Source organism: Felis catus, chromosome A3 (assembly GCF_018350175.1).
Source record: "Felis catus isolate Fca126 chromosome A3, F.catus_Fca126_mat1.0, whole genome shotgun sequence".
In the NCBI taxonomy this organism is placed as follows: domain Eukaryota; kingdom Metazoa; phylum Chordata; class Mammalia; order Carnivora; family Felidae; genus Felis; species Felis catus.
In genome coordinates, this window is record NC_058370.1 from 100,088,106 (window position 1) to 100,113,775 (window position 25,670).

The window sequence follows — 25,670 nt, forward strand, 5'->3', positions numbered from 1 at the left end:
TTTTTTAGTAATCTCTACAACCCATCATGGGGCTTATCCTCACAACCCCGAGATCAAGAGTCTCATGCTCTTCCGACTGAGCCAGCTGGGTGCCCCTGGTTCTACAAAGTTCTATTTGTCTTTTGTCTGCCCCTGCCCCTTTGGGACTTAGCAGGGCCTCTGGGTCTCAGCTGAGGGGGCGAGCATCTCTCCCCATGTCTCGTGGTTGGGCCCAGTCAGTGTCATAGGACAGGGCCTATGGCCCTCCTTCCCCTCCATGTACAATGGGCCTCTTTGTCTTTGGGCTTCCCTCCTCCCCACCAGGTTCCACCTCATTGCCACTCTTTCCTCTCTCTTGGTTTGGGGAAAGGGTTCTTGTCATCTCTGTCCCTATTTCTCCCCTGGGCTTTCCAGTATTAAAACAAAACAAAACAAAACAAAACAAAAACCTGTTTTGGGGAGGGGGTGTAGAAGGAACAGGTTTGGGAGACAGAATCTGGGACTCCTACTGGCAAGTCCTGAAATCGTACTCTGAAAGCCAAGGAGGAAAAAGAAAAAAAAAAAAGAAAAAAAAAAAAAAAAAGCCCTCTGGTCTGTCTTTGTCCTCCTAGGTCAGACTACAGCCATCCTCTCTCCTCAGGCCACTCCTGGACTCAAGGTCCACAGAACTGGGGTGAAACCTCTTCCCTGGGACCCAGAGTGCCCAGGGTGGGGATGAGGGCTGTGCTCACAGGGGCTCAACCCAAGGAGGGAAGCCCTCAACCTCCTTCCTCAAGAGCAGCCACAGTTGTGTTGGGGGTGGCAGGGGGTGGGGTGGAGAACAGGTGGCTGTGACTTGTTTGCAGCAGTGAGAGGAGAGGGGGAGAACGGGTAGAGTCAGGAAGGCTCTGGAGGGGTGGCCTCGCCCATCTTCCGATGGAGGAGCAGGGTCATATGAGGGCAGGGCTGCAGCTGCCCTTGTGGTGAAGAGGGAAATACAGAAAAGCCAGAACTAGCACCTTCTTCATGGGGGTCCGTTTTCTTTTTTAAGCCAGGCGCCATTCACACAACATACAGTGTATACGTGTACGTACAATTGTAACACACAGCGGTGCCGTTTCAAAGTAGACAATTCAGTGGTAGGTAGTGCATTCACAATGTTGATTGTGAATAAACTTTCTTTCGTTCCAAAACTTTCTTGCGGAGTCGGTTTTTGGGCACCGGTGGCATGCATTCACCGAGGTGGCAGAGACCCCGCCTGGCTGGCGGTCCGCGTCGTCTCTAGCACAGCGCCATCGCCGTGGCACTGGGACGGTTGCTTGTTGCGGGCGATGCCTGTCTCCAGAGCCCACTTCACTGGGCCCCCCGACGTGTGGGGGTGCCGAACGCAGAACGAGCCCCCGGCTGCTCAGGCGCAGGCGCCCGGTTCCGGGGGCTGGGGAGCCAGGCGAAGCTGGGCCGGACGCCTGCAGCTTTCGCTTTTCGTTGGCCCGGGTGCGGGCTCGGGGCAGGCGCGCCCCCCGCCCCCGCGGCCGCGGCCCCGCCCCTCCGCTTCCTCCCGGGTGTGTGGCACCGGGGCCGCTCGGCGACAGAGGAGCGGGAGCCGGCCCAGCGGCGGCAGCAGCGATGGTGAGGGCCCCGGGCGGGGCGGAGCCGACCGTGCAGGGAGGCAATGGGCGACGTGTGGGTGGGAGGCCGGAGTCTGAAGTCCGAGGTGGGAGGCGACCTCCGGGATCCGCGCCGGTCCCCCGGTGAGGTGGCCACCGCCAGGAGCAGGATGGGGGCCAGAGCCTCCACTCGGGGCGCGCGGGCTGGGGAGAGAAAGTTTGGCCGCCTTGGCGCAGTGAGCGCGACTCGGGCTCCCCCCTTCCCTGAGCCTCGCGGTTACGGAGTCAGACTCCAGGCTGAGATCCTGGTCGTGGCCACTTACCGGCTGGCTCTGTGAGCCCGGGCAAGTCACTTAACCTTCCTGAGCCTCCTTTTCCGCATCTGTGAAGTGGGGTCAGCAATACCCGCCTTGCCGGTCCTTGTGAGGTTAAGGGAGATCCAATGGCAGAGCCCTGCCTGGCACTCAGAACCTTCTCCTGAGAAGTGGTAGGTAATGTGATGACCTCTTCAGCCTTTCCTGGAGCTGTGAAGAGCCAAGTGTGGCCTGGGAGTTGGAAACCTGAGCAGATGGGCTGCCAGAGGCTCTGCCAGCCCCATGGCAGGGTGTTGGAGGGCACAGTCCTTCCCCTGGGGAAAGATCAAGGGAGATGTTTACCATGAAAGTTCCACTGAAGTTACCAGAGTGTGGCACAGGCCTGACTCCTAACCTCTGCCTAGGGACACATTCTGGAGGTGAGTCATCCCCCACTCCTGCTGCAGACTCTGGCCTGTGTCCCCACTTGCCAGCCATGAGGCAAAGGTGTCAGGAACAGGTGGTGCCAGTTGCTTCCTCTGTCCCCTGGACTCCTGGGAAGATGGGCTGGGCAGGAAGCAGGCTCGGTGCTTTAAGATTCTGCCCTGGAGAAGCTGGCAGAGGTGTGATGGATGTGGCCTGGCTGGGGGTTATGATGCCTGGATGGCCTCATCTCTAGGGAACTGGAGGCAGGAAGAGGAAGTGGGGCAGGAAGGTTGCACTGAGCTCTAAGGCCACGCCAGGAAACTGAGGGAGGCTCCAAGAATGGGACAGAGCTCAGAGCCCACTTCCTAGCATGCAGGGCAAGGGATCAGCCAGGGCTAGGGGTGGGCTTCCAGTTGGCCTCTAGCACTTGGGGAGAAGAGGAAACTCCTGAAATGAAGGCTGAGGCCAGGATAATTTAGTGAGGGGTACTGGAAAACTCTGGCACTCTCATAGGCTCACCTGAGGCAAATAGTGAATCAGAGCCCAGGGAAGGTACATTGACCTTTCTCCCCTACCCGTCTCCTAGCCCCATCCCTCTGTTTCTTTCAGTCTTGCCCCTTTCTCTGCCCCCAGCGCTTTCCCTTCCTTCTTCCACCCCCTTCCCTCCTTGGTCTTTCTTCCTTGTCCTCCTCTGATTCATTCAATCAACAAGTATTTCTTGGGCATTTCTTCTGTGCCAGTCATGGTGGCAGGTACAGGTGATAGAGCAGGAACAAAGAGTGATGGGAAAGATGACAACTGAATGGGTAAGAGCTTGAATTCATTCATCTTCTGGATGGTCCTCTCGTATGCACTGTCCAGTGAATGTGGGTTTTGAACCATGGGCTTCCCTCGTGTGCGCACCAGTGGAACTGGCAGCATCAGAAGGTCTGGGGAGTCTTTACCTAGCCAGCTAAAGTATTTGACCTCCCTGTACTTGCATTCACTTTAGCACAGTGGTTAAGAATATGATTCTTGGAGTTTACAGTGTATTGGTTCAACTCCCAGATCGTCTACTTACTGCCTCTGTGACCTTGGACAGATGGTTTAACCCCTCTGAGCCTCAGTTTCTTATAAAACTGGGATAACAGCATGCCTTCAGTGGGTTGTGAGGATTAAATAAGATAAGGAGGACAAACAGCAGGCAGTGCTTAGCTCTGTGTCCATTGAATGGTGGCCGTTATTACTGTCAGGATGTACAGCCTTCTCAGCAGCCTGTAGTGCTTGATGGAAATACTCGATGCAGGTTATCAAAGGCCCCTGTAAAGTTAGAGACAATTAAGCACACAGGTTTGCAATAAGGAAGAACTTGCTTGGCTGTGTATTTTGTAAAAATATCTAAGAGGTTTTAATGATCACACATATTGTGTAGTTCTTGAGATCTGACTGCTAAGAAAAAAACATCAGTGAGGGAAGATTGGGCTCCATTAATGACAATAGCTCTTGTTTATTGAGCACTTAGTATGCGACAGGTATTGTGACAAGCACTTTGTTCGTAACATGTCACGGGCCCTAGCTAACATTATGGTAGATATTATTCTTGTCACCACTTTACGGATGAGGCAGTGGAGGATCAGAAAGGTCATGTAGTGGACGAGTGGCAGAGGCAAGATTTGAAGGAACCCAGGGCTGCAATGCTGAGCCCTCGTTCTTAACTCTCAGCTCAGGTAAGTGCTGACCTAGGAAGGAGCTGATACACCGCTTTGCTGCCCCAGTCCTCTGACTAGAACAACGGTGACAGCTGGAATAGGGGTTCTTGGGCACTAGCCAAGAAAGAAAGGAGACGGGAGAGTTACGACAGGGAGGTTTGGGAAAGCTTTGTTTTCAGAGGCACCTACGGTATTTGGCCTGGAGAAACCGGAGATGTTTGAGGGTTGAAGGCAGGATATTCTGTACAGAGGGCTAACGGTCTATCAAGAACATTTCCTGTGTAACTGCCACCCCCTGTCTACCAACCATGCTGATGCTCCCCCTCCACTGCACAGCCTCAGCCCTGCAGACCCCAAGCAGGGCTGGCAAGTGCCCCTCCCACCCATCCTTCCTCTCTATGCTCTTTGCTCCCCACTACCTGGCAACCCCACACCCCTGCTGGTGGCATTTGTCCACCTCTTCTGGCTGTTCTCTCTGCCTGGGAGTTTTCTCACTGCCGTCTACCACCAATAGAGAAATTATTCTGAAGACCCTCTCCAGTGTCCCCCACTTGGCTTGGAAGTCTACCCTAGGTCGTGTTCTGTTCCTCCAAGTGACTGTCCCCTTCTTGACTTTTACCGCGTGTGTTCTCTGGCCCCACCCTGCCCCCCTCCGCCCTTACCCTCTGCCTGGTGTGTCTTTGCCTGAATGCCCCAACTCCACCCCATCCTGTAAGGGCTCATCCACCCGGTCTGTCTCAGTTCACAGGAATCCACTCTCTGAGGGAGGCTCCAACACTGGGTATGTGTATCTCACAGCACAGCCCTTCACTCTTCTCTCATGATGTCCTATATGTCTCTTTCCCTCAGTCTATAGTGGGCTTCTTAAGAACAGGCACAGTTCATTCAGAAATTTTTTTCCGCGTGTCCACTGTGTGCCAGGCACTATGTTGAGTTCACTGTGGCAGGTGTAGTGTGGCCCTGCCCTCTGGTCCCTTACCTCCTTCCACATTCTGTGGTTATTTCTCACTGTGCCAGTAGGGACCTATGCATACAGTGTCCTTTTTCTGCTAGTTGAGAGAGGACCCAGGAGGGCCAGGGACTTGAGCCCGGGGCCTCTGTGTTCCCTGGAGCGAATGTGTTCTTTTAGGCCTGGTCCCACCTTGGCTCCGGACAGGCCTGGCTTCGCAGTGGGGGGAGGAGGCTGCAGATTGCAGCAGGAAGCACAGCCAACTCTCTTGGGGAATGTGACCCAGTGTCACCCCACGTTGGAGAATAAGAGAATAATAGCTGGAGTTTTCAGAGTAGAAACACAGTCATATTCAGCATCCTACCAACCTCTAGCAGTGATTGTCATTTCGGATCTTTGTCCATTCTCAAGTTTTTGCCTTGGGCTGTTACGAATGGGGGGATGCCTTGGGCCATGTGAATGTGAACTATGTGAGCTTGTTGACTAACGTGGTAGTAATAAGAGTGGTGATGATTACTGGGGAAAAGTTAGTGATGGGGGCAGCTTCCCTGCTCTCTGCATTATTGCTTTGTTCCCCAGTTTCTGCTCCCCCAGCCTGTGAGTGCACCCCTCTGTCATAGTTTGCCTGCCCCCTCTCCAAGCAGGTTGCTTTTCTAAGCTCATGGGTAAATATTGACCTACTTGGGTTTCAGATGCCTGCCCCACGAAACTCCTGCTGGGCTAGATAAACACACTGGGAAAATATCTCTTGAGACTAAGAGCTGCTCTTGGATAGGCTATAATGTGATGACCCGCTCAATGAGTCCTTGCAATGGTCAGCACTGTGCTGGCCCCCCCAGGCCACCAGGATGGGGGGCAGACAGAGGTAGCCCTTCCCCCTGGGGCCTGTGGTCTAGCTGGGAAGATAGGACTCATGTACTGGGAATGCTTGGAGGTTGTGTGCAAGACAGCTGCAAGGATCCTGAATGCGGATTCTTGCCTGAGTAGGAGTGGCTCTCCGTGAACACCGGATCCCTCCCCTTTCTCTGGTTTTAAGTGGAATTCAGTCAAGTGCCAAAATGTCTGCTGCAGACAATGGGCAATATGGTCTGGCAGGAAAGGGAGCTTGGCTAGTGCTCTGTGGGGAGGAGATGAGAACAGGGACGGGCTGTGGGGGAACTAGGCTGGGAGAAGGGAGTTGCTGTGGTTTGTTAATCTGCTGGTATTCATCTCCCTGACATGTCCCTGGACCTGCTCCTGGACTTCCAGCTTTTACTGGGGCCTCCTGCCCTAGATCTCACTCGGTTGCGTGTGTCCAAAGCCCAGTCCCTTTCTTGCTTGTGATGCATGCTCTCTTCCTCTCTCCTGTTCTCTCAGCCCCCCGCCACCTCCCCACTTGAACCCTGCATCTGCCTTCCTCTGAAATTACCTGGGTTCTTCTGTCTGGTGTGGTTGCTGCCCAAGCTGAGAAGTCTAAGAGTAGGTCTCATCTCTGTGAGTTGGACCCTAGTGAAGACAGTGGGTGGCTGGAAGGCTAAGGCCAAAGGCCAGGGAGGCTGAGGTTCCCAGGCAGACAGGGAATCAGTTTTGAGCACTGATACGGGAGCAGGGTCATCCCAGGAGGCAGAAGTGGCCTGACCAGTCAGAGGGAGGGTTGATCTTCCCAGTTTGTTTCTGTGTGTGTGTCTGTGGGATTAGGCAGAACCTATGATGTGTGGTGGTCTGAAGTGACCTTCCTAGCCCCGTGGGGGTAGATCTCCTCCCCGTCTGGCTTCTAGCCATGTAGCTTGGTGCCCTCTTCTTTGGTGCTTCCTTAGGCCAGTGGGAAGCCACAGGGCAGGTACACATTGGGGAGAGGCCATCCTAGAGCGGGTGAGCAAAGTACCTGCTTTGTGGGAGGGTGCGATTCTGGGAGGTTTCCATCCTCAGGCATCTTAGAGGATGCTGAGATGCTGAAAGCCAAGGCTGACCTAGGACTGCCTTGATGGGCAAGGAGGAGAAGCTGTGAGAGCAGAGGCAAGCCACACACACTCAGGAGACTTGGTCCTTTCCCTCTGTACATATCATACCCTTGCATGTAAGATGCTGTTACCCTATCCATACATTATCTCCACCCCACACACAGTGGGGGCAAGGAGGCCGCTAGGTCTCAGGATCAGGTGGGGGCCTCCTGCAGTTCTGACCTTGGGCTTGGCGCCCAGGCAGGGAAAGAGTTGGAACGGTGCCAGCGGCAGGCGGACGAGGTGACGGAAATCATGCTCAACAACTTCGACAAGGTCCTGGAGCGCGATGGAAAACTGGCAGAGCTGGAGCAGCGTTCTGACCAACTCCTGGACATGGTGTGAGGCCTGGGGGAGCAGGGATGGGGGAGGGAGAGGCCAGAAGGGGTCCTCAGAGAGAAAGTTCTCAGGCCGTGCTCAGGGTCTCCTTGGTGGGGTCTGAGGCTTGCCTGTGGGGCAGTGTGAGGCCTGTGACTTTGTTGAGGCACCTTTAGCCTAGATATGCTCCAGGTAGGCCTCATGAAGTAAGAAGTCCTTCGTATGGAGCTGTGGAGCTTTGTAAAGGGCTGGTATTGTTAACTGGGGGTGAGTCTGTAGGGCTGTGAGTCAAGGGCTACACCAGTGTCTGAGACCAAGAGTCAGGCTGGGAGGATTCCAGGGCAGGCTATGTGGAGAAGGGGAGCAGACAGGCTGGGAAGATGCAGAAGGAGACTAGGCCCTTCCGGGGAGGTGAGGTTGGGAGACCGTGGCCCTGGATCTCTAGGGGAACCACTAACTCCCACCCTGTGTCTGGCGATGTCCACAGAGCTCAGCCTTCAGCAAGACAACCAAGACCCTGGCCCAGAAGAAGAGCTGGGAGAACATCCGATGCCGGATCTACTTGGGGCTGGTGGTGGGTGGCGGCCTGCTCGTCATCCTGATTGTGCTCCTGGCCATCTTTCTCCCACAGAGCAGTGAGGGCAGCAGTGCCCCACAGGCCCAGGACGCAGGCGCTGCCTCAGGGCCTGGGGACTGACCCAGCTGGGCCTGAGGAGTGGCCGATGGCCATACTGGCTGGTTCTGGTCTCCAGAGAACCCTGGTGTTTGCTCCCACCTGAGCCACCCAACTGAGTGCTGAAGAGCATCCCTGATGTGTGCACCTTTGCATCTCCTATCACGCCACAGACTGGCCCTTGAGGGCAGCCTGCTGCACTGGCCATGCCAGGCCAGCCCCACCTGGAGCTCAGTAAAAGCTGCTGTTTGGTTAAAAGCTGCTGTTTGGCTAAAAGCTGGAGTGTCTGTGTGTGTGTATGTCTGAAGCTCTCCAGGTTGCCTACACTCCTGGGGTTGCTTAGAAAGTCTACCGTCCAAGGGACTTTATCCCTGGGAGATGGCCCCTCTCCTTTCCCTTCCATACTTGATTCAGCCCTACCCAGACAGATCCTTCTGGAGTGCAGGTGGAAAGACAGAGTGGTTCTCAAACGTGACCCTTCAACCAGCACCCTCTGAGCCTGTTTCCCTAGGAATGAAATCTATTATTTTTCTGATGTCTTGAGGATACTCAGTATAGGACTCCAGGAGAAGAAAGTACTTCAAAGATGTTTATATGACGAGGCTCTCACCTTTGGATAGGCTTTTCCCTCTCTGAACCCCACCCCCCTCCCCAGCTCAATTTCTCTATGTTCTTCCTCAAGCTTGACACCTGATTACAGATGAGGCAGACAGCAGTGAAAAAGGGAAGAGCTTCAAAGGTGCAGCAGTGCGCAGTCACAAGGGACGGCCTAGGGTTTGCCCTGTAGGAAAGGATTTGGCCTTTTCAGAGCTCCATGGCCACACAGGGCCAAGCAGGCAGTGCCTTCAGGGTCACAGGAAAGACGATGAAAGAGTAAAGGCCATGGAAGAAGGAAAGAAGGTCCTACCAAGACTGAGGAAGCTGGGCAATCTCTGCCTGGCTACTTGACTGCCTCTCAAGCTCAAGTGTGGGTGGAAGGAAAATTCAGGGTCAAGTATGTAACAGAAGCAGTTCCTTGTTAGGCAGAGTGAGGACTACTGACAGAGAAATAAGAACAAACCTGAGAGTTGTGTGGAGCTTTACCCATCACAGGGCTTGTTACTTCTACTGGGCTCATTACCATCTTCTTTTCCTGAGAAAGATGGAGAAAAACACTTGGCCCTGCAGTTGGTCAGCAAAACCACTTAGAGGCCACGTGAATTTGGGCAAGCCACTTCCGGGACTTGGGTTTTACATATGTAAAAAGGGACATACTTAACTCCCAGAACAATCATGAGGATTATTTATACTGAGTGTAAAACATCCATCAATGTAATGGTTCTAGATGCCAAATAAATGGTAGCTATCATCCAAATCATTTAGTGCAGTAGTCCTCAGCCCAGCCTCACAGTAGGAATCACCTGTAGAGGGGCGGCTGGCTGGCTCAGTCAGTACAGCATGCGACTCTTGATCTCATGGTTGTCTGAGTTCAAGCCCCATGATGGTGTGCAGCCTACTTAAAACAAACAAACAAACAAACAAACAAACAAACAAATTAATAAATAGAATCCCCTGTAGAACTTCTAAAAACACCACCCCTAGGCCTCAATCAGTACCAGAGCTAAGATTTAAACCCAAGTTTGTGGGACGCCTGGGCACACACGTTAGCCACTGCCCTACACAGCCGCCTTATGGGGCCTAGATCTGTTAAGTCAATCTTTGAGGGTATCTGTCGCAGGGTTATTTTCTCTTAAGGCTGCAACCCCTCATTCTCCCTCCAGGATATTCATGGGTAGCCAGGGATGCAAACCACCTTTTGAATCCAAGCCAAAGATTTTACAGAAGCTAGGGGAGAAGTTGAACAACGGGCTGAAGGTCACACACATAGTCCCATGAGCCGGTAAAGTCCCAGATTTCCCGGCAGGGATCTTTCCTCTTTCGGTTGGGAAGTTTTGCTTTGCTCTTTATTGGGCCTAATAGAGAAGAAATGAACAGGAAATTTTTGTTTTGTGGGTATGGGAGGAATCAAGCGCCAACTCCTGAACCAACTAGAGTGCAGGAGGTGCAGAAGTACCTGGCGGGGCCGGACAGAGCAGCGGGAAACGCGGTGATTCCAGGTTCGCAGTACCCTCAGCCCCTAGGCCAGCGCCTCCCTTTCTCGGAGGGCCTTTAACACCTGTGCGTCCTAACCCCGCTGAACCGCAGAGCGGACTCAGGACCCCCTACAGCCTCGACACTTCCCTTTTCACCGCTCTGTGGACGCGAATTACGCGACACTCCCACGTACCTACCCCAGGTTAGGAGTCCAAAACAGACGTTTCCGGACCAGCCCCAGATCCTGCCATTGGTTTTAGCCTTTGGTCACCTGACTTACTCGAGCCAACGAGAGGCGGCAGAATTAATACTTCCGCTTTCAGTGCGGCAAACGAGCCTCTGTTCCCGCCTTTCGGGTGCTCTGATTGGTCTTCCTCTCTCAGCTCGGCAATTTATTGGCCAGAGCCACGGGGCCGCAGTCCAGCGGGGTTCGAGGGCTGTGTGAGACAGCACCGCTGCGATGGCGTCCTATTTCGATGAACACGACTGCGAGCCGTTGGAGTCCGAGCAGCAGGCCCGAACCAATATGCTGCTGGAGCTCGCAAGGTGGGTACGCGATGCTGGGAGGTGGGGGCGCAGGCAGCAGGTTTCTGGGCTGGGGCTGGCTGGAGAAGGCTGATTATATAGGGCCTCCATTCTGAGGAGGAAGGATGAGTAATCTGGAGAGTTAGTCCAGAGACGAGATTCGAGGGAGATCAATAATTTGGATCATCCATAGACGGGCCGGGCAAAGAGATTGTGGGAAAGACTGTAACTGGAGAGTAGGGGGAGTAGGGAGCGGGAAGGCAGCCGGTTGTAGCAGGTGAGGGAGAATATGGGTGATGGGGGTAAGGGAAGGGCCGTGTGGGTGTGAGTAGGTACATTAGTTAGGAACACCAAGCACGGCAGCCAGCGCTGCCACTGGGAATCTGGCTTTACCAGGTCATTCCTACATAGCCTGAGTAACTTCTAAGCCTGTTGCCTCATGTGTAAAATGGGACTAAACTGCTTGCATGCCTGGGGTTGTCTTATAGCAGCTGTAAACCACTTCCCACTGTGCTTTTTATCTAGTGAGCACTTCTGCAGGGTACTAGCTGCAGGGCATTTATTTGCTATAATGCCTAGTGGGCTGTTGGGGCAAAGAGAAAGTATGGTTTTCTGTGGTTCTGACCATGCGCCGTTCTTCCCAGGTCACTTTTCAATAGGATGGACTTTGAAGACTTGGGGTTGGTAGTAGATTGGGAACATCACCTGCCTCCACCTGCTGCCAAAGCTGTGGTTGAGAACCTTCCTAGGAGAGTCATCAGGGGCTCTCAGGCCGGTGAGAACACTAATTCCTTTCACTGTTTGGGGCAGGTTTGTCAGACCCACTCCCTCCCAAGCTAGACTGGTCTGGCCCTTCAGTTTTCCAGGTCAGGTTGGGGCAAGAATGTCCTTGAAGAGTGGGAGCTGGGAGGTAGGGCCTGTAGCGGCTCTCCTGATCAGCACTCCCTCCTAAAGAGCTCAAGTGCCCCGTGTGTCTTTTGGAATTTGAGGAGGAGGAGACTGCCATTGAGATGCCTTGCCATCACCTCTTCCATTCCAGCTGCATTCTGCCCTGGCTAAGCAAGGTACTACTTCCTTTTTCTCAGCCCTCACTTGCCCTGGGCCCAGTTCTCAAGCCTCTCAAGTTCTGTTTATGAACTGTTAGGGGATCAGAAAAGGGAGAGGGGTAGGGGTGGGTATTGGGAGCAGGGGACGAATATTAACTTATGAATACCAGACTTGGGCTGGAACACTGTCCTCCTTTCCTCAGACAAATTCCTGCCCCTTGTGCCGCCATGAGCTGCCCACTGATGATGACACTTACGAGGAACATAGACGAGATAAGGTAGGGGCTGGTGGTAAGTGGAGAGGGTGGTAATGGGGCCCCCCAGTCGCTGTCCTTTTGTTCTCATTTCCTACCTTAGCAGGTCTGGGTAGGCCTCAGGGTCCTTGGCTCTTGTCGTCTTCCTGGTGACTCTGGTGAGGGGCAAGAGCCTTGGCAATACACATGCTAGGAGCCTGAAAACAGTGATAGCTCCATGATAGCTGTCCCATTGCTCCACCCACAGGCCTTCACATATGGCTCATGGCCATTGTGCTCTCTTTCCTTCAGGCTCGCAAGCAGCAGCAAAAGCACCGACTTGAGAACCTCCATGGAGCCATGTACACATGAGGTGCCTGGGGCTGAGTACCAGTCCTCCACATCTTTCTCTTGCACCTCAAATCCTCATTAAAATTTCTTTACCCACCCTGCACTGCATTGCTCACAAGCCTGGGCAGGGGTTCCGTACCCTCCATGAGGTCCCTACTGCTGTTGGGGAAGGTGGTCCTGAACCGCAGAAAGCACCAGGCTGTGTGTCCCTTCCTGTTAAGTGTACGCACTGCTCAGTCTGGCCTGAGAAGTGGAGCCCAGGTCAAAAACCTGGCTACTAGATCAGCCAGGGCTTGGGCCTGTGCATTCATTGTTGGAAAGCAAAATGTGTCAGGGTCTGGCATCCAATAGTTACTTACAGATGGTAAAGAAAAAAAAGAGAGCCTACATCTCTCTCCCCTGCAATTTTTAGTAAATCTTGGAATCCCACAGGCTTTCTTTAGCTTCATTGTGAAAACTGCTCCTATCAGTTTGAAGTTGCTCCGTGGATTCCCTCCGCCCCCACCTCTGCCCCACCCCAGTATTACCTACTGAGGAAGCAAACTTCAAACCACACTCTTGAGTAGAAGAAGGATCAGGTCAGTTCTTTAGACTGTTTAAAGTCCTAGAAAGGGTTTCAGGCCCTTGAGGGGTATTTGGATAGCACCTGGCAGTCTTTATTCTTGACAGCCCTGTTCTCAAAGAGCAGTGGCCACTCAGGACTCTCTCTGGGGGCAGGGGATTTTGCCCATCCTTTGCCTAGGGAAAGCCATCCTGGGTTAGTCTCTCTCTTGACTCTTCAGAACAGACTACAGACATGCAAATTAGAATTCTTTTAATAGATATATATATATATAGATATATATATATATATATGTATATATATATAAAAGTACTAAAATACCCACATGGTTCTGCTGTGTTATTTGCCCGAAAGAAAGAAAAGGGCAGAGTGAAGAATCCCAGTGCAGCTCAGTGGGCCCCAAAGTGGGCCTTCCCACAGTCTAAGGAGTGCCTATCCCTCCACCCCAAATTCTATCCTTCTTGCTGTTCCCAGCCCCCAATTCCTGCAGCAGGAAACCCCAGTGGTTTGGCTTCGGCACTGGGGAGTAGAAGGCACCTGAAGGGCTGGCTGGGTGAAATAAGAATATGTGACCTTTGAACATAAAAACAACAGTGCAGAGTAAGGGAGTAGGTTGTGTGCAGCCCAGGCACCTGCCTGGCCTGTTCCTCTGTGGCACAGGTGGGTGTGGGATGGCCACTGCTCCAGCAGCAAGGAAGCCTATATCCCGACAACACTTTCTCAAAACCATTTTTGGTACAAAATAAATGCAAAGTTATGAGGTGGGGAGCTGGTGAGGTTGGCCCGGCCACCCTCCCCAGACCTCAGATCATGGCGATGCTTTCGGGGGCACAGGTGAGGTGAGTGGAGGTGCGACCGCTCCCAGAGGACTTGGCGGCCCGGCCAGGGGCAGGCTGCAGCGCAGCCACCAGCGTCTCTGACGACACTGCTCCGAACTCATAGCTGAAAGTGCCGTAGAAAATGAGGATGTCAATGACAAACACCCACTCGCACAGGGCTGCCCCATGCTGCAGCTGAGAGCTCTCGTGCATAAAGAAGACCGCACCTGGAATGGGGCTAAGGAAATGTTCAGTAGGATGTGTGGAAGCCTGTTGACATTCCTACCTTCCTAGATAGATAACTAGGCTGGGGCCAAGAGCCAGGTCTCACCTCCTGGAAGGGTAAGTAGGAAACCACACTGGGCAGTATTTTCTGGATATATGTGTACCAAGCTCTCCCCCAACCCCCCAATGCCCCCCACCCCGGGTCTTGGGTGGGGAAAGGCTGAGCTAGAGGATTAGTTCCTGGCTGCCCTGTCCTGGAAGGATACTGAGGATCAGGGTGACAAAGGCGATGGCTGCCAGCACAATCCGCACGTAGGCCATAGCCAGGTCCTGGGGGGCTGTGGCCCCGTGGTAGCAGAGGGCACAGTGCAGGCAGACAAAGAGCAGCCCGGCGGAGAAGGCCACACCAGTTCCGATGTAGTGCAGAGACTTAGCATGATCCACCTGGTCCGGAGAGAGCACCCATCTGTGAAGCAGCCCTACCTCCTCCACCCCCATCCCCTTTCCCTCTCAGACCCCCCTATCCCCACCCTCAGCCTTGTAGGGCTGTCTCTGTAGCTTGGGGCAACCTTCAGGGGACTGAGGGCACCCGTTCATGAAAGTTCAAGAGGCAGGCAGGCGAGCACACCTGGAAGTTGCCGACCACCACAAGGCCCGCAGCGTTGGTGCAGCCTGTGATGAGTGTTGTGGTGTTGACCCAGGAATGACGACTCTGCTCCAGGAGCTGCCCGTAGCGCAGCAGGCAGATCAGAGCCACTGGGGGAAGACAGCACAGGTGGGGCCAGCACTGGTGCTCTCCTCCCACCCCAGCCTGGCCCAGCCAGCCCACCAACTGCCCCGGCCTCTGCCCCTGCCCCCCACTCTGGTCTGAGGGCCAAAAGGGAATAGAAGGGCAGGTGGTGAACTGGGTGTCCTCAGCCTCCAGCCAGCAGGGTGGCTGTGTGAGACACTTTGGCCCTTGTTCAAGAACAGGAGAGACGTGACTCCTCTTGCCTTAGCCCTTGGTGGGGTGGGCCACACTAGGCAAGGGCTTCCTGGGCCCTTCTGGGAGGGGGGTGGGGGAGTGGGTTGGATTGGGCTGGGCTGGCTAGGGGGGGCTGAGGGCACAACTCACCCATGAAAGCACCCATGTTGCCAATGAGGCTGAAGAGGCAGCTCTCTGGGGGATATGTGCCACACTTGCTGAGGGGGGGGGGGCAAGGACAGAGTGAGAGAGGAGCAGGAGCACTAGCACCCCCATTCTGGCCCATCTGTCTCTTGCTTTAACCGTGCCTGTTCCTTAGCAAGCCACTGATTTAGGAGAAGGGCCAGTTGTGTTCTATAAACAACTGGCTGCAGGCTGGGCCCTCCCTCAAAGCAGAGCACATGTGTGTGATGGGTAAGGGAGTGCCCAGGATTGCTGGGCAGAGCCCAAGACTCCTTGGACTCCCTGAGACTGTCAAGGTCTGTGGCCAGTCTGGCTTTCCTTGGGCCAGAACTGGGCTGGGCAATCAGAGGGCTTCAGCTTAAATCCAGGTGCCTCCACTTACTAGCTGTATGACCTGGACGGATGACATAACAGTCTGTTTCCTTGCCTATAAAACAGTGAGAATGATAGCTGCCTCAATGTCAGGAGGATTAAACGGTGTTCTGCGCGTAAAGCATTCAGCACAGGGCCTGGCACACAGTGATTGGCAAGTAGTATTGTTATTAAGTGCTTTTAATATACTTACTATTTCTGAGACCCAGGGATAGGGGTTTGAGGGGCTGGGGTCTCCCTTACCTGCCCAGAGTCCAGGCCTTACCTGATGAGGGGGACATCATCCAGGGTGCAGCAAGTCTTGGGGCCCCCTTGTTCAGCGGGGTCAGGAGAGCAGGACTCGTTGTAGGACCTGGCAGGCAGGACAGAGAGTAGACTGGGGGAAAGGGGTTCTCCCAGCCTGTACCCTCCAGCTTCTCAGAGACTACCCTCCCAGTATTCTCTTGGCAGGGGCAGGAGAGCCCACCTCCCTGAACTGGCCTGAGACAGATGCCAAAGGGGTGAAGGGATGGTGGGAAATAGGTGGATGGGCTTGAAGTCGTGCCTGGGGAGGGGCAGGCATTGCCAGTGTCAGCTAAGAGCAGTGAGGGCCAGGGTCTCCAACTGGCTTGCTCACAACAGCCCCGACCCAAGAGGGAGCAGAGATGAAGGGAGCTTTAGAGGGAGGCTGTCTGCAGAGTGCGCCATACCAGTTCTCCACAGGGCATGCGTGGCGGTTCATCACGGCCATGGCATACCTGCGGGAGCAGAACTGTCACCTCACACCCGTGACCCTCCCAGCCCAGCTTTCCCCCCTACTGACTCTTCTCTCTTGATTCTGGCCCCATTCAGTCTCATTGTCCTTGTTGGGGACTCAAGTTAGGGTGGCCTGAGAACTGACACCACATCAGAATAGCATGGCCTCAAACTAGAGGACCTCGGGGTGTCCCTGGCTCGAAGTATGTCAGGGTCGTCATACTGGACAGCGGCGGTGCCAGCTCGCCCGAAGTAGCTCTGTGCCCAGGCACCAGGCCAGGCTTTGGAGACAGCTAGAGTGATCCTGGGTACCACCCCAGAGCCTGCACAGGACAAGGGGCTCTGTGTGTGCCATGAAGCTCCTGTTGGGTCCTGGCTGGGCCCTATCCTCCTCAGCATGGGCCCATTCTGTCCCCCGTTGTCTTCCCCCTTCCCTCTATTTACTCACACAGTCCATAGGCCAGTGATAGAGAATGCTGACAAGCTGACAGGAAGGAGGATCCAGGCGGTCATGAGGGAGGGGAGCCAGGGTGGTGGTGGTGTGGGGGGAAGGGCAAGAGGTAGGTGGGAAAGAGGGGGCCGGCCCAGCTACCTTAGGGTACTTCGCCAAAACCATCAGGGGCCCAGGCCTGGTGGAGAGAGACAGGTCAAAGTCCAGTGTCCAGTGACTGGCCAAGGCCGGTGGTGGGCAGAAGGTGGTCCACACCTGATTCACAGCTTCTGCTGGGGCTCTGAGGGCCTACATTTTGGGCTGAGCCCACGCCAACACGTGGACACCTTCTGGCATCCCCCGGGGCCCTCCGCGTTCCACCCGAAAGCCACCGGTGGGCCCAGGCACTCAGGCGGGGCCGTAACATCTGGGGAGGGAGTCGCGCTCCCTCGCCTGCGGGACCGGGCTGGGGGAAGGGTGCGGTTAGGGCAGTCGAGGGGGCCGCGCCGAGGAGAGCCTGAGAGCGGGTGCCGGTACCGGCGGAGCGGCAGCCACGCGCAGGCAACCACCTGACCGCCGGCGCCCCGGGGGAGAGGTGGGTTCGCGCAGGAAGCGCGGCTCGGCCCCCGCCCGCGTGGGCGCACGGAAAGCGCCCCGGGAGCCGGGGACTCGAGCCTCCCCAGGGGCCCAGTACGCACCTCCCTGGAGCGCCCCGCCGCCTCCGCTCCCTGCTCGGCCACGCTTGGTATGGTCTCTGGCTGCGGCCCTCGGAGCAGCCCTGGAAGGTTTAAAGGGCCGAGCGGCCCCGCCCCTGTCGCCCGGGCAGCGCCGCGCCGCCCGCCGGGACGTGGAGTCCGCGCCGCCCCGCGCCGGGCCGGAGACTACAACTCCCGAGCCCCCGCGCCCGCGCTGCGGTGCAAGCGTGGATGGCGCCCCGACTTCGGGGGACCTGAGCGCCGAGGGCTGAGCCGCGGGACTCGGGTGGAGGCTCTGACTCCGAGATGCCGATAGTCCCGCGTACCCTGTTCCTGCGGTGGGAGCTTCGGGAGGCGGGAAGCTCCGGGGCTGCATCGCTGTGATTGCCATCGCGTACAAGGCTGGTGGAAGCCTCCCTTCGCCGCTGGGCACATTTTTGCAGCCTGGACTGTCCGGCAGTGAGACTTTCGGGAGCCTCCCTCAATGTGGCTGGGCCTGCCTCTCTGTTCTGGACGAGGTGGGTCCGCGGAGAAGCGAGCACAAAACCTTGGCTGTTAAGTTTCAAGCGCCTTGGATTTGGCTTATGCTTCCCCTCCGCCCAGCAAACCCTGGAGGAGGGCTACTTTCATCAGATACTTTTTTTTTTTTTAATGTTTATTTTTGAGAGAGACAGAGTAGGAGTGTGGGAAGGGCAGAGACAGAGAGGGAGACACAGAATCCGAAACAGGCTGCAGGCTCCGAGCTGTCAGCACAGACTCTGATGCGGGGCTCGAACTTGGGACCGCTGAGATCATGACCTGAGCTGAAGTTGGATGCTCAACCGACTGGCCCATCCAGGCGCCGCCAGATACTTTTTATTTTCAAGGTACAAGTACACAAAGTACTGTCAGTGTCATGTTTCCCGACTGATGAGCGCTTGCTCGAAACAAGACCACGGAGATCAGTGGATATCTATGGTCACACATGGCCAGGTGTTGGTAAGAGAGGCAGGCTGGAGACCCAGAGCAATCTGGGAAGAGGAAACAGGATAGCGTGGGAATAAATTACCATTGGCTTCACCAAAATGTACAGGCCAAGGGTGCCTTCCTGGACATTCTTTTCATGATAAAAAAAAAAGAGTGGGAATACTTCTTTTTCGCATACCCAAAGGGAACAGAGGCCCAGGCTGCCAGGAACAGGGGAAGCTTAGGTGTGGCAGCACTGGTGAGTTGAAGGTAATGTGCAGAAACAGGGGCCCTGTACTGTGGGGAAAATGGAGATATACTGGGAAAGGGCTTGAAGGAGCAACCTTTTTTTTGACCCAGTGGAAGGTAAAAATAGAAACAGGAAATCTGTGGGAGAGCCCTTTTCTGAATTGCAGCAGGACAAGTAGTTAGAGCAGGGCCAGTAAGTATGGCTGTGCAGAGAAATCACTGTACAATGAAATCACTGGCTGAATGGACTAGTGGGGTATAAAATACAGTCCACTTTCTGGCCCACAGTCTGTTCTGTGCCCCAGAATACAGAGGTGCCTCTTGCTAATTCACAGAGAAGCACCACCTTCCTGCCCAGGTGTGTTCCCATTGGAGCAGACACCTTCTTTTCACCTGCCCAACGGTACTGTAAAACCTCAGCATTTCCTACCTCATTGGAAGTTTTGCAAGTCTTAGTCAACACTTAACTACACTCAGTTGAGCTGGGTTTGAGTTGCTGTCCAACCGTTATCATGGGAAGACCTGAGAAGCTACTTAGGTCCTAAACTGGCTGTTCTAATGTAGAGTTAAGACAAGCACTCTAGAACTGTGACCGAGACAGATTTTGGCTTAATATGACAATCTCAGTAATCCCTAAAGTAGAATTACCCCAAGACAGGACTCCCTATGACAGAAGGGCTCTTTGTGTGTAGTCGGTAGGGAGGAGTCACTTATCAGAAAACAAGTGGGACCAGACATCTTTAATAGTCCCTTCTAGCTTTAATGCTACGTGAGTCTAGCTGTTATGCTCCAACCAGGACAGTTCTTAAAATAGTCAAGGCAAAGCAAGAGATGAGATTTCAAGTGCTGATTTGGTGGTGCTGAATGACTTTAGGGCAGGCATTTAATCTGTACTTCTCTTATGTACACAAGCGATTTCAAAACTCTTGGCAAAAACAGTGCTGTAAAAATAGTTAAGTTTATTGCTCAAAAAGAATACTGTTTTTGAAAAGTACCTTTCTTCCAGGATTTTCAAATAATTTGCACACTTCACTTCATTAATCCATCCACACAGCAGAAACATTGGAAATGAGGAAACAGAAGAACAGATGGCTTGTTACACATTTAACACCACAACTCAACCAGTTGAGCAACCAACCTCTCATCTGGTGGCACTGAGAAGGCAAAGGAGCCATTTACTCAGGTTTTTACTTCTAGCGTCACTCTAACTACTGGAGAAATTTGGGGTACGTGCCTATGGCGTCTTGGCCATCTGATTTCTCAGGGACAGGGCAGGAATTCAATGAGGGGGCTTAAAATGTTTCAAATAATTGTCAACATTCCATGCTGATTCTCCCAGAAGGCTCAGAGGTAGGAAGAGAATTGTCCTCCTTCCTCTTCCTATATGCAAGGGCCTCAGTTACACTTGGGAACCGGCTGGGGATCCACTACTCTACTATCCACGCATCCTGGCAAATGCACAGCAGGCTGGATAGTCACTACCCCAAACGGTTTCTTCCAGCCCCACGGGCTGATCTCTAGTTGGCAGTGTCTTGCAGAGTGGATCATGAAGGTGGAATGCCCCTTTCAGAGTCTCATCCACAGGGAGAAGTGTTTGTTATTGCCCACATTGGTCCTACCGGCTAGCCAAGCTCCACAGACTCCTACACTCAGTACAAAAAGCTTTACGTTCTTCTTTTCCATTCTTGCATTACATTCTTCAAAGACTTCTATGCTTGCCAACTGGCTAGAACTCAAACTCTAGTGTTTACTCTTATACAGCCGAAAGCCCCTAAAAACTCCAGATTCCTTCTATTTATAATAACAGCCATCATGGCCCAGGAAACACAAACCCTTAAACTCCAAGGCCTACCCTCGGTAAGAACATTCATGGGCGTGAGATAGGTCTATGAGGCTCCCAGACGTTTTTTTTTTTTTAGACAGCCAAAAAAGTACCTAGTCAAATTAGGATTGATTCTGAAGCAGCCTGCCAGAAAGCCCCAGTTAGTCCGACATGGTTGCCACTGTACCAAATAGCCATGGCAGACCTCTCTGTGACATCTCTAGAGCCCGTGGGAAATGCTCTGGAACATGCTCCTTGATGGCAAAGCACTGATTTTTGAAAACTGCCGGAAGATGTCTGGAGGCAAGTCTGGTGAATACACTAGATGGTGCCAGTACCATCATGGAGCCCCGCTGAGGGGTGGCAACAAGCAAAGAGTCTGAGCTAGAAGGCTGTCACCTGGTAGAAGGCCATCACCAGAGAAGCATTTCAGGCACATCTGGAGCAGTGGCAGCAGCATCACCAACAGGCCTCCCCTAAAGGACAACCTCTCATTTCAGTACCAGGCTTAGTGGTTTCTAGTCCTGCTGCTTAAATTAGCTAAGAGTTAGGATGCTTTCTTGGGTGGAAAATATTTTATATGCACTTGATAAGCAAAATGCCTCAAGAAAAAAGCTCACAAACAAGAAGTTCCTGTGAGTCTCTTACCTGAGAGTGTGAGGATTACATGACAAACACATAAAAGGTCACAATAGGTACACACTTTCCTTCTCACAAACAGGAATGGAGGCTAAAATTTCAGGTGCCATGCCCCCAACCTCTTCTTCTGGTCTTGTTTCTAAATTCTGTAATAAATCCGTGAAATAGGCCATCCAGTTGTGAGAAGACAGATGCAAAAAGTATTTCCAGACTAGGAAGCCTAAGAGTTCCAGTGAAATCCTATGTCCAAGTAGGAAGGTCAGTTGAAGAGCTGGAAGACTAAAATCCCCAGTCCTCTGAGCTGCAGGAAGATTGGGGATAGAGTATGGCACAGCCTCCCTGACCTGGGAGGCTCTGGAGGGTAGTTAACATTAGAAGTCAAAAGGCACTTCCAGCCAGGCTGAGTTAAGTAGAGGGCAGACTTTCTCCTCTCAAAGTAGAACCGAGCCCAGGACTGGCAAGTTAAGGCATTTAACCTTAGGCCAGCTCTGTGGGTCAGGAACCTTCTGGTCCCTGGCCTAACTTATCCACCTCACTCACCTTCCCAGAATTCCTCCGGTACTGCAAGCTGTGGCTTGCTAGATTCTAATGATGTAGTTTAAGTAGCTGCCTTGCCCCATTCCTGAGGCGGTAGATTTTCAGGGGTGTAGGGCACAAACCAACAGTGCCCTCAGGTGTCCTTTAAGAGAAAAGCTGCTGAGATGGAAAGGCCAGACTAATCTTGAGACCCTGATGTAGAGAAACCCCCGGGGCAGGGGGACTTTGGTTTCAAGAAGTCTTAGTGTTCATGGGCTCACTTAAACCCCATACTTCAAGTCACTGAGGTCAGGTCAGTTGCTGGAAATCTGAAGTGGCTTGGAACTGCAGTGCACAGGATGTCTTGTGGACTTCTCAGATCTCAACCTAACCCTGCATTAGGGAGAATGTTCACTGAGGTGAAAGCAGTGATATTTCTAGGATCTTTAGTCTAAGGATCTCAGTTTATATACTCTTGGGAGATAGGAAAGGAAAAAGACTGAGGCAGGGGAAGGGCAGAGGAAAGAGGCTCATTTTACTGCCCTTTGGGCCTTTTCTTCTTCCTCCTCCTCCTCCTCCTCTTCTTCTTCTTCTTCTTTTTTGCAACTACGGCTCCCAATAGGCAATTATTGCTTATGTTGAATTTCCCTTTGTATGTACATTCAAGACTGTTATATCACATTGGGAGAGTCGTTTCAAGCTTGTTTTGCTGATCCCTCTCTAGCCTGAGCAGAGGATGGTCTGTTCACAGCTGGGGAGGCTGAAAACTGGAATCCTGTAGCCATAACCAAGGCAGGTTGTGCTGCAGGGAACCCCTGCAGTTTAGTTCTGCCATCATCTTCTAGCTCTATCTAGACAGTGCAAAGCAGGGGGGTGTGAGAGGAATCTGCAAAAGCCATGCAATCTGCAAAATGAAAATCTCCCACTTCACTGGTATCAGAGTAAGTGGGAGAGCTTGTCCACAAGGTAGACCTGCAGAACTCCCCACCTCCACAGTCCTGAGCAGTTGGGAGGTGCACAGTCATATTGGGAGGTAGGGTGGAACTCATGATTCTGAGACCAAAAGAGGAGAGAATGGAAAGAACAAAGAAACAGCTGAAAAAAAAAAAAGACCTAGGAAAACGTGGATGGAAGTGAGCAGAAGCTAGGAACAAAGGAACCATGAAGCAACAAACACAGTTCAGTGAGCTGGGTGGAGTGCAGCAGCTAGGTGTCCTATGGCATCTGACCTCAGTAAGAAAGCAGCATGTTAGCACAAGCTATTATAAACCTCAGTTCTCCCTGGAATCTCTGCTTCCAGGACACCAAGCTAGCCAAACAAAATTTTTGAATTCCAGAATACTAGGCTGGTCAAATGGGCCAAGATACAAGAAAGAATGGCTGCAAAGGAGGTGGCCAGGCTTGTCCCTGCAAGACCTTATTCCTATGGATGTGTCAGCTTGGGGTGTGTCGGTGTGTGTGTGTGTGTGTGTGTGTGTGTCTCGAGATCAGTTCAAACTGGTCTTGGCACCCCCAAACCAGGAGTGAGCTCCCTGGGCAGTGAATCCAGCCTGGTGAGAATGCCTTCAGTCTGGTCAATGTCGGCTCTGGCGCTTTGCAATCTCCTCCTGGATGCGCAACTTGAGGGCCTCTCGCAGGGGTGGGTCCAGAGGCGTGTGTGCTGATACCTCCTCACTCACCCTTCCTGGATCATCGTCCTACGTGGAGGAAGAGTCGGGAAGCTCAGGGCCTGGCCTCTTCTGGAAAGGCGACCTGCCCTGTCCCTAGACAACACTCTCACAGAACTCCATTTGACTCACAGCTTCTTGCCAGTGCCTGTCATTTCCCAGGTGTCCCCTGTAATAGTGATTTTCACCTGGGAGCCACATGCCCTCCCTGTTGCCCGCTGAGAATCACTGTGTGACAGGCGTGAGTTGTGCTCAAAACATCACCCAGCAGTCTATGCTCCTAACTGGAGCCGACACTTCCCACTGGCCCTGAGGAAAACAGTGGCTCAGGCTCTGGCAGTGATTTCTAGCATGGCCCAGGACCTTCAGGCTGCAGCTGCTTCCACGAGGCATACCTGATACACGATAACTGAGGTGACCTCTCCGCTGTCTGCCTCATATTCTAAACAGAAGAGCTGATGGCCAGAAGGCTCTGGCTCGGAGCTGCCACTACTGCTGCTTTCACCGGATTCCTCACAGTCTGGATTGCTTGGGTGGGTAGAGCCATCTGGAGGGATGAATCACAGTGAGAGGGAAGAGGGGAGGGCTGTTGGAGCCCCTGCCCACATGTATGAAACATGAAAACATACCATAAAGAAAGTCCCAATCTTCCTATGGACCCTGTATGTGTGTGCATGTATCAAGTGTGCTGCCAATCAGTAGTTTCCTTTACCTTTGTATCCTTGCTCTGGGGCCAGCAGTCTTGTCACACACACAGTAGATATACAATGTACGTGACATAGTAGATATACAATGTACCTTCGCAGGAAAGTAGTGGAGAGGTGGATACAGCCCTGCCTGGGTTCAAATACAGGCTCTGCCATTTATTAGCTCTGAGATCTTGGGCAAGTTACTTAATCTCTCTGTGCCTCTTTCCTGACTGTGAAACAAATGATAATAGTTTCCGACTTATGATATCCCATGAAAACTAAACGAATGAACATACCCAAGATCTAACGCTAAACAAATTTAGTAATGCTAAACAAATCTAGTGCCAAGTTAGGTACTGTTATCTCTAGGTATCTGGGAAGCTTGAGAAATGGCTTTTATTGTTTTTCTTTAAAGAAAAAACCATTTTAAATACTGACTTTTGAGTTTCATTCCACAAGTATGTCCTGGTCAAGTACAGCTGTGCCAAGCTTTCTCTCCGTCATGGAGTGAGAACTCTCAAGTATAGGTGGGCAAACCAGTAGACAAACAACTTCTTGCCGGCTCCCATGTATTTCCTGTAATAGTGATGCTTAACTGGGGGCCATGGAGCCTTCCCTGTTTTCAGGGAGATTCAGGGAGCGGAGAATGGGGAGCGTCGAGGTGGGGGTTCCGGGAAGGGACGACATGAACTGAGCCTTGGGGAATAAAAAGTGTTGTTTTTTTTTTTCCCCCCATTTAAAGAAAAGAGTGCATAAAGGCAAAGGGCTGGGGGCCGAAAGAGCGCGCGGGCTGGAGGAGGCAGGCGGGGTGGGCGGCCTCACCTCGGTGTCGCGGCAGGTACACCTGCAGGTCGGGCTTTCGGGGCCGCGTCGGCGCCGGCGTGTGCCGCCTCCTCGCCTTCTCCTTGGCTGCTTGTTTCACCTTCTTGTCATAGTCGTCCCTGCGGGGAGCCGAGCGGGAGTCAGAGACTGCCGGGCCAAGCTAGGCTGGGGGTGGCGGCGGCGGGGCGGGGCGGTACCGGGCGAGTTGGTTCCGTCGGATGTGGTGCACGAAGCCGTGGCTCATGTCCAGACGCCCGCCCGGCTTGCAGCAGAGTCCCGGCCCGGGATCCGGCGTCGATTCCATCTGGAGCCTTGGGGTCGGAGCCGCCGCGAATCAACGGCCCCAACGGCCGCCCTCCCGCCTGGCGAGCTTCGCACCCCGACTTCCGGCCCCCGGCCCTGGACCCGCCCCGAAAGAGCCTGCCGGGCCGAGCGGCCCGGCGCGCGGAGTTGCCTGCGCGGGTGCTGGGATGGGGCATGCGCGGCTTCCACTCTCCGTCGGGGCTTTTCTTTGTGAAATTAGCAATAGGAAACAGGACTTAGGCTTACTGCTGATGCATCAGAAAATTCAGAAAAACACAAACGCTGACTCCACTCAGCGTTAGGTGTGGAGTCTTCCTTTGCTTTTTGTGTGATAAAATGCTGTGAAACTCCCATCGCCAGTTGCGTGACCTCGGCTATTGAGCTCCGGTGCCTCAGTTTCCTCATTTGTGAACAAGGTAACTGAGAGCATCTACCTCAAAAGAGGTTGTGAGGAGGTAAGTGCCCTGGCAGGGCACAGAGCAGCACCCCGCCACCAGGCAGCCCCAGGAAGACTGCTGGGGACCGGGACACCCCTTCCAGCCGGCGAAGCTCCTGAGCCCACCCTACCTTAACTCTCCCTGCAGAAGGACTCAGCGCTTGTAGAATATGCATGACTGGTTTTCTAGTCTTTTTTTTTTTTTTTTTTTTTTTGATGTTTACTTATTTATTTTGAGAGAGAGAGAGCAGCAGCACAGGAGTTGGAGGCGGGAGGGGCAGAGACAGAGGGAGAGAATCCCAAGTAGGCTCTGTGCTCTCAGCATGCAGAACCCGCCGTGGGGCTCCATCCAGCACTGTGGGATCATGACCTGAGCCAAAATCGAGAGTCAGAGGCTTAACCGACTGAACCACCGAGGCGCCCCAACAGCTTCTACACCAATGAAAGGTTCCCCCTCTGTCAGCTGCAAATTTTGGGAA

General features: G+C 53.4%; 4 protein-coding genes and 1 long non-coding RNA gene across 14 annotated transcripts; 2 read left to right on the forward strand and 3 right to left on the reverse strand.

Moving 5' to 3' along the window:
* Positions 1 to 978: 978 nt before the first annotated feature.
* On the reverse strand, positions 979 to 3,481 carry LOC123384518. Its single transcript, XR_006595710.1, has 2 exons — positions 3,345 to 3,481; positions 979 to 2,193 (listed from the first exon to the last, which is right to left on the reverse strand). It is a non-coding gene; the product is annotated as an uncharacterized LOC123384518 (long non-coding RNA).
* Positions 1,459 to 8,167, forward strand: VAMP5 (vesicle associated membrane protein 5). Of its 2 annotated transcripts, none has more exons than XM_019827522.3 (3): positions 1,459 to 1,587; positions 7,102 to 7,239; positions 7,706 to 8,167. In XM_019827522.3, the coding sequence occupies exons 1-3, from the start codon at positions 1,585 to 1,587 to the stop codon at positions 7,913 to 7,915; spliced, it is 351 nt and encodes a 116-aa protein (XP_019683081.1). In that variant the 5' UTR covers positions 1,459 to 1,584; the 3' UTR covers positions 7,916 to 8,167. The 2 variants fall into 2 exon arrangements, with proteins under 2 accessions (XP_019683081.1, XP_019683079.1); XM_019827520.3 differs by lacking the exon at positions 1,459 to 1,587 and adding an exon at positions 6,099 to 6,379.
* Positions 8,168 to 9,150: 983 nt separating this feature from the next.
* TMEM150A (transmembrane protein 150A) lies at positions 9,151 to 17,238 on the reverse strand. 9 transcript variants are annotated; one of them, XM_045054503.1, is made up of 10 exons: positions 17,107 to 17,238; positions 16,427 to 16,607; positions 15,933 to 15,980; positions 15,509 to 15,595; positions 14,839 to 14,906; positions 14,353 to 14,480; positions 13,991 to 14,168; positions 9,945 to 13,726; positions 9,684 to 9,843; positions 9,151 to 9,383 (listed from the first exon to the last, which is right to left on the reverse strand). In XM_045054503.1, the coding sequence occupies exons 2-8, from the start codon at positions 16,489 to 16,491 to the stop codon at positions 13,485 to 13,487; spliced, it is 816 nt and encodes a 271-aa protein (XP_044910438.1). In that variant the 5' UTR covers positions 16,492 to 16,607; positions 17,107 to 17,238; the 3' UTR covers positions 9,151 to 9,383; positions 9,684 to 9,843; positions 9,945 to 13,484. The 9 variants fall into 9 exon arrangements, with proteins under 9 accessions (XP_044910438.1, XP_023107600.1, XP_044910441.1 ...); XM_023251832.2 differs by lacking the exon at positions 9,684 to 9,843 and having other exon boundaries at positions 10,162 to 13,726; XM_045054506.1 differs by lacking the exon at positions 9,684 to 9,843 and having other exon boundaries at positions 10,158 to 13,726.
* RNF181 (ring finger protein 181) lies at positions 10,373 to 12,222 on the forward strand. Its single transcript, XM_003984209.5, has 5 exons — positions 10,373 to 10,510; positions 11,134 to 11,264; positions 11,444 to 11,553; positions 11,739 to 11,813; positions 12,081 to 12,222. Exons 1-5 carry the CDS (start codon positions 10,425 to 10,427, stop codon positions 12,138 to 12,140), a joined length of 462 nt encoding a protein of 153 aa, XP_003984258.1. The 5' UTR covers positions 10,373 to 10,424; the 3' UTR covers positions 12,141 to 12,222.
* A 1,998-nt stretch (positions 17,239 to 19,236) lies between the features above and the next one.
* CA3H2orf68 (chromosome A3 C2orf68 homolog) lies at positions 19,237 to 24,866 on the reverse strand. The gene is made up of 4 exons (XM_003984211.6): positions 24,650 to 24,866; positions 24,453 to 24,571; positions 23,337 to 23,488; positions 19,237 to 22,971 (listed from the first exon to the last, which is right to left on the reverse strand). Exons 1-4 carry the CDS (start codon positions 24,754 to 24,756, stop codon positions 22,849 to 22,851), a joined length of 501 nt encoding a protein of 166 aa, XP_003984260.1. The 5' UTR covers positions 24,757 to 24,866; the 3' UTR covers positions 19,237 to 22,848.
* Between the last annotated feature and the right edge of the window lie 804 nt (positions 24,867 to 25,670).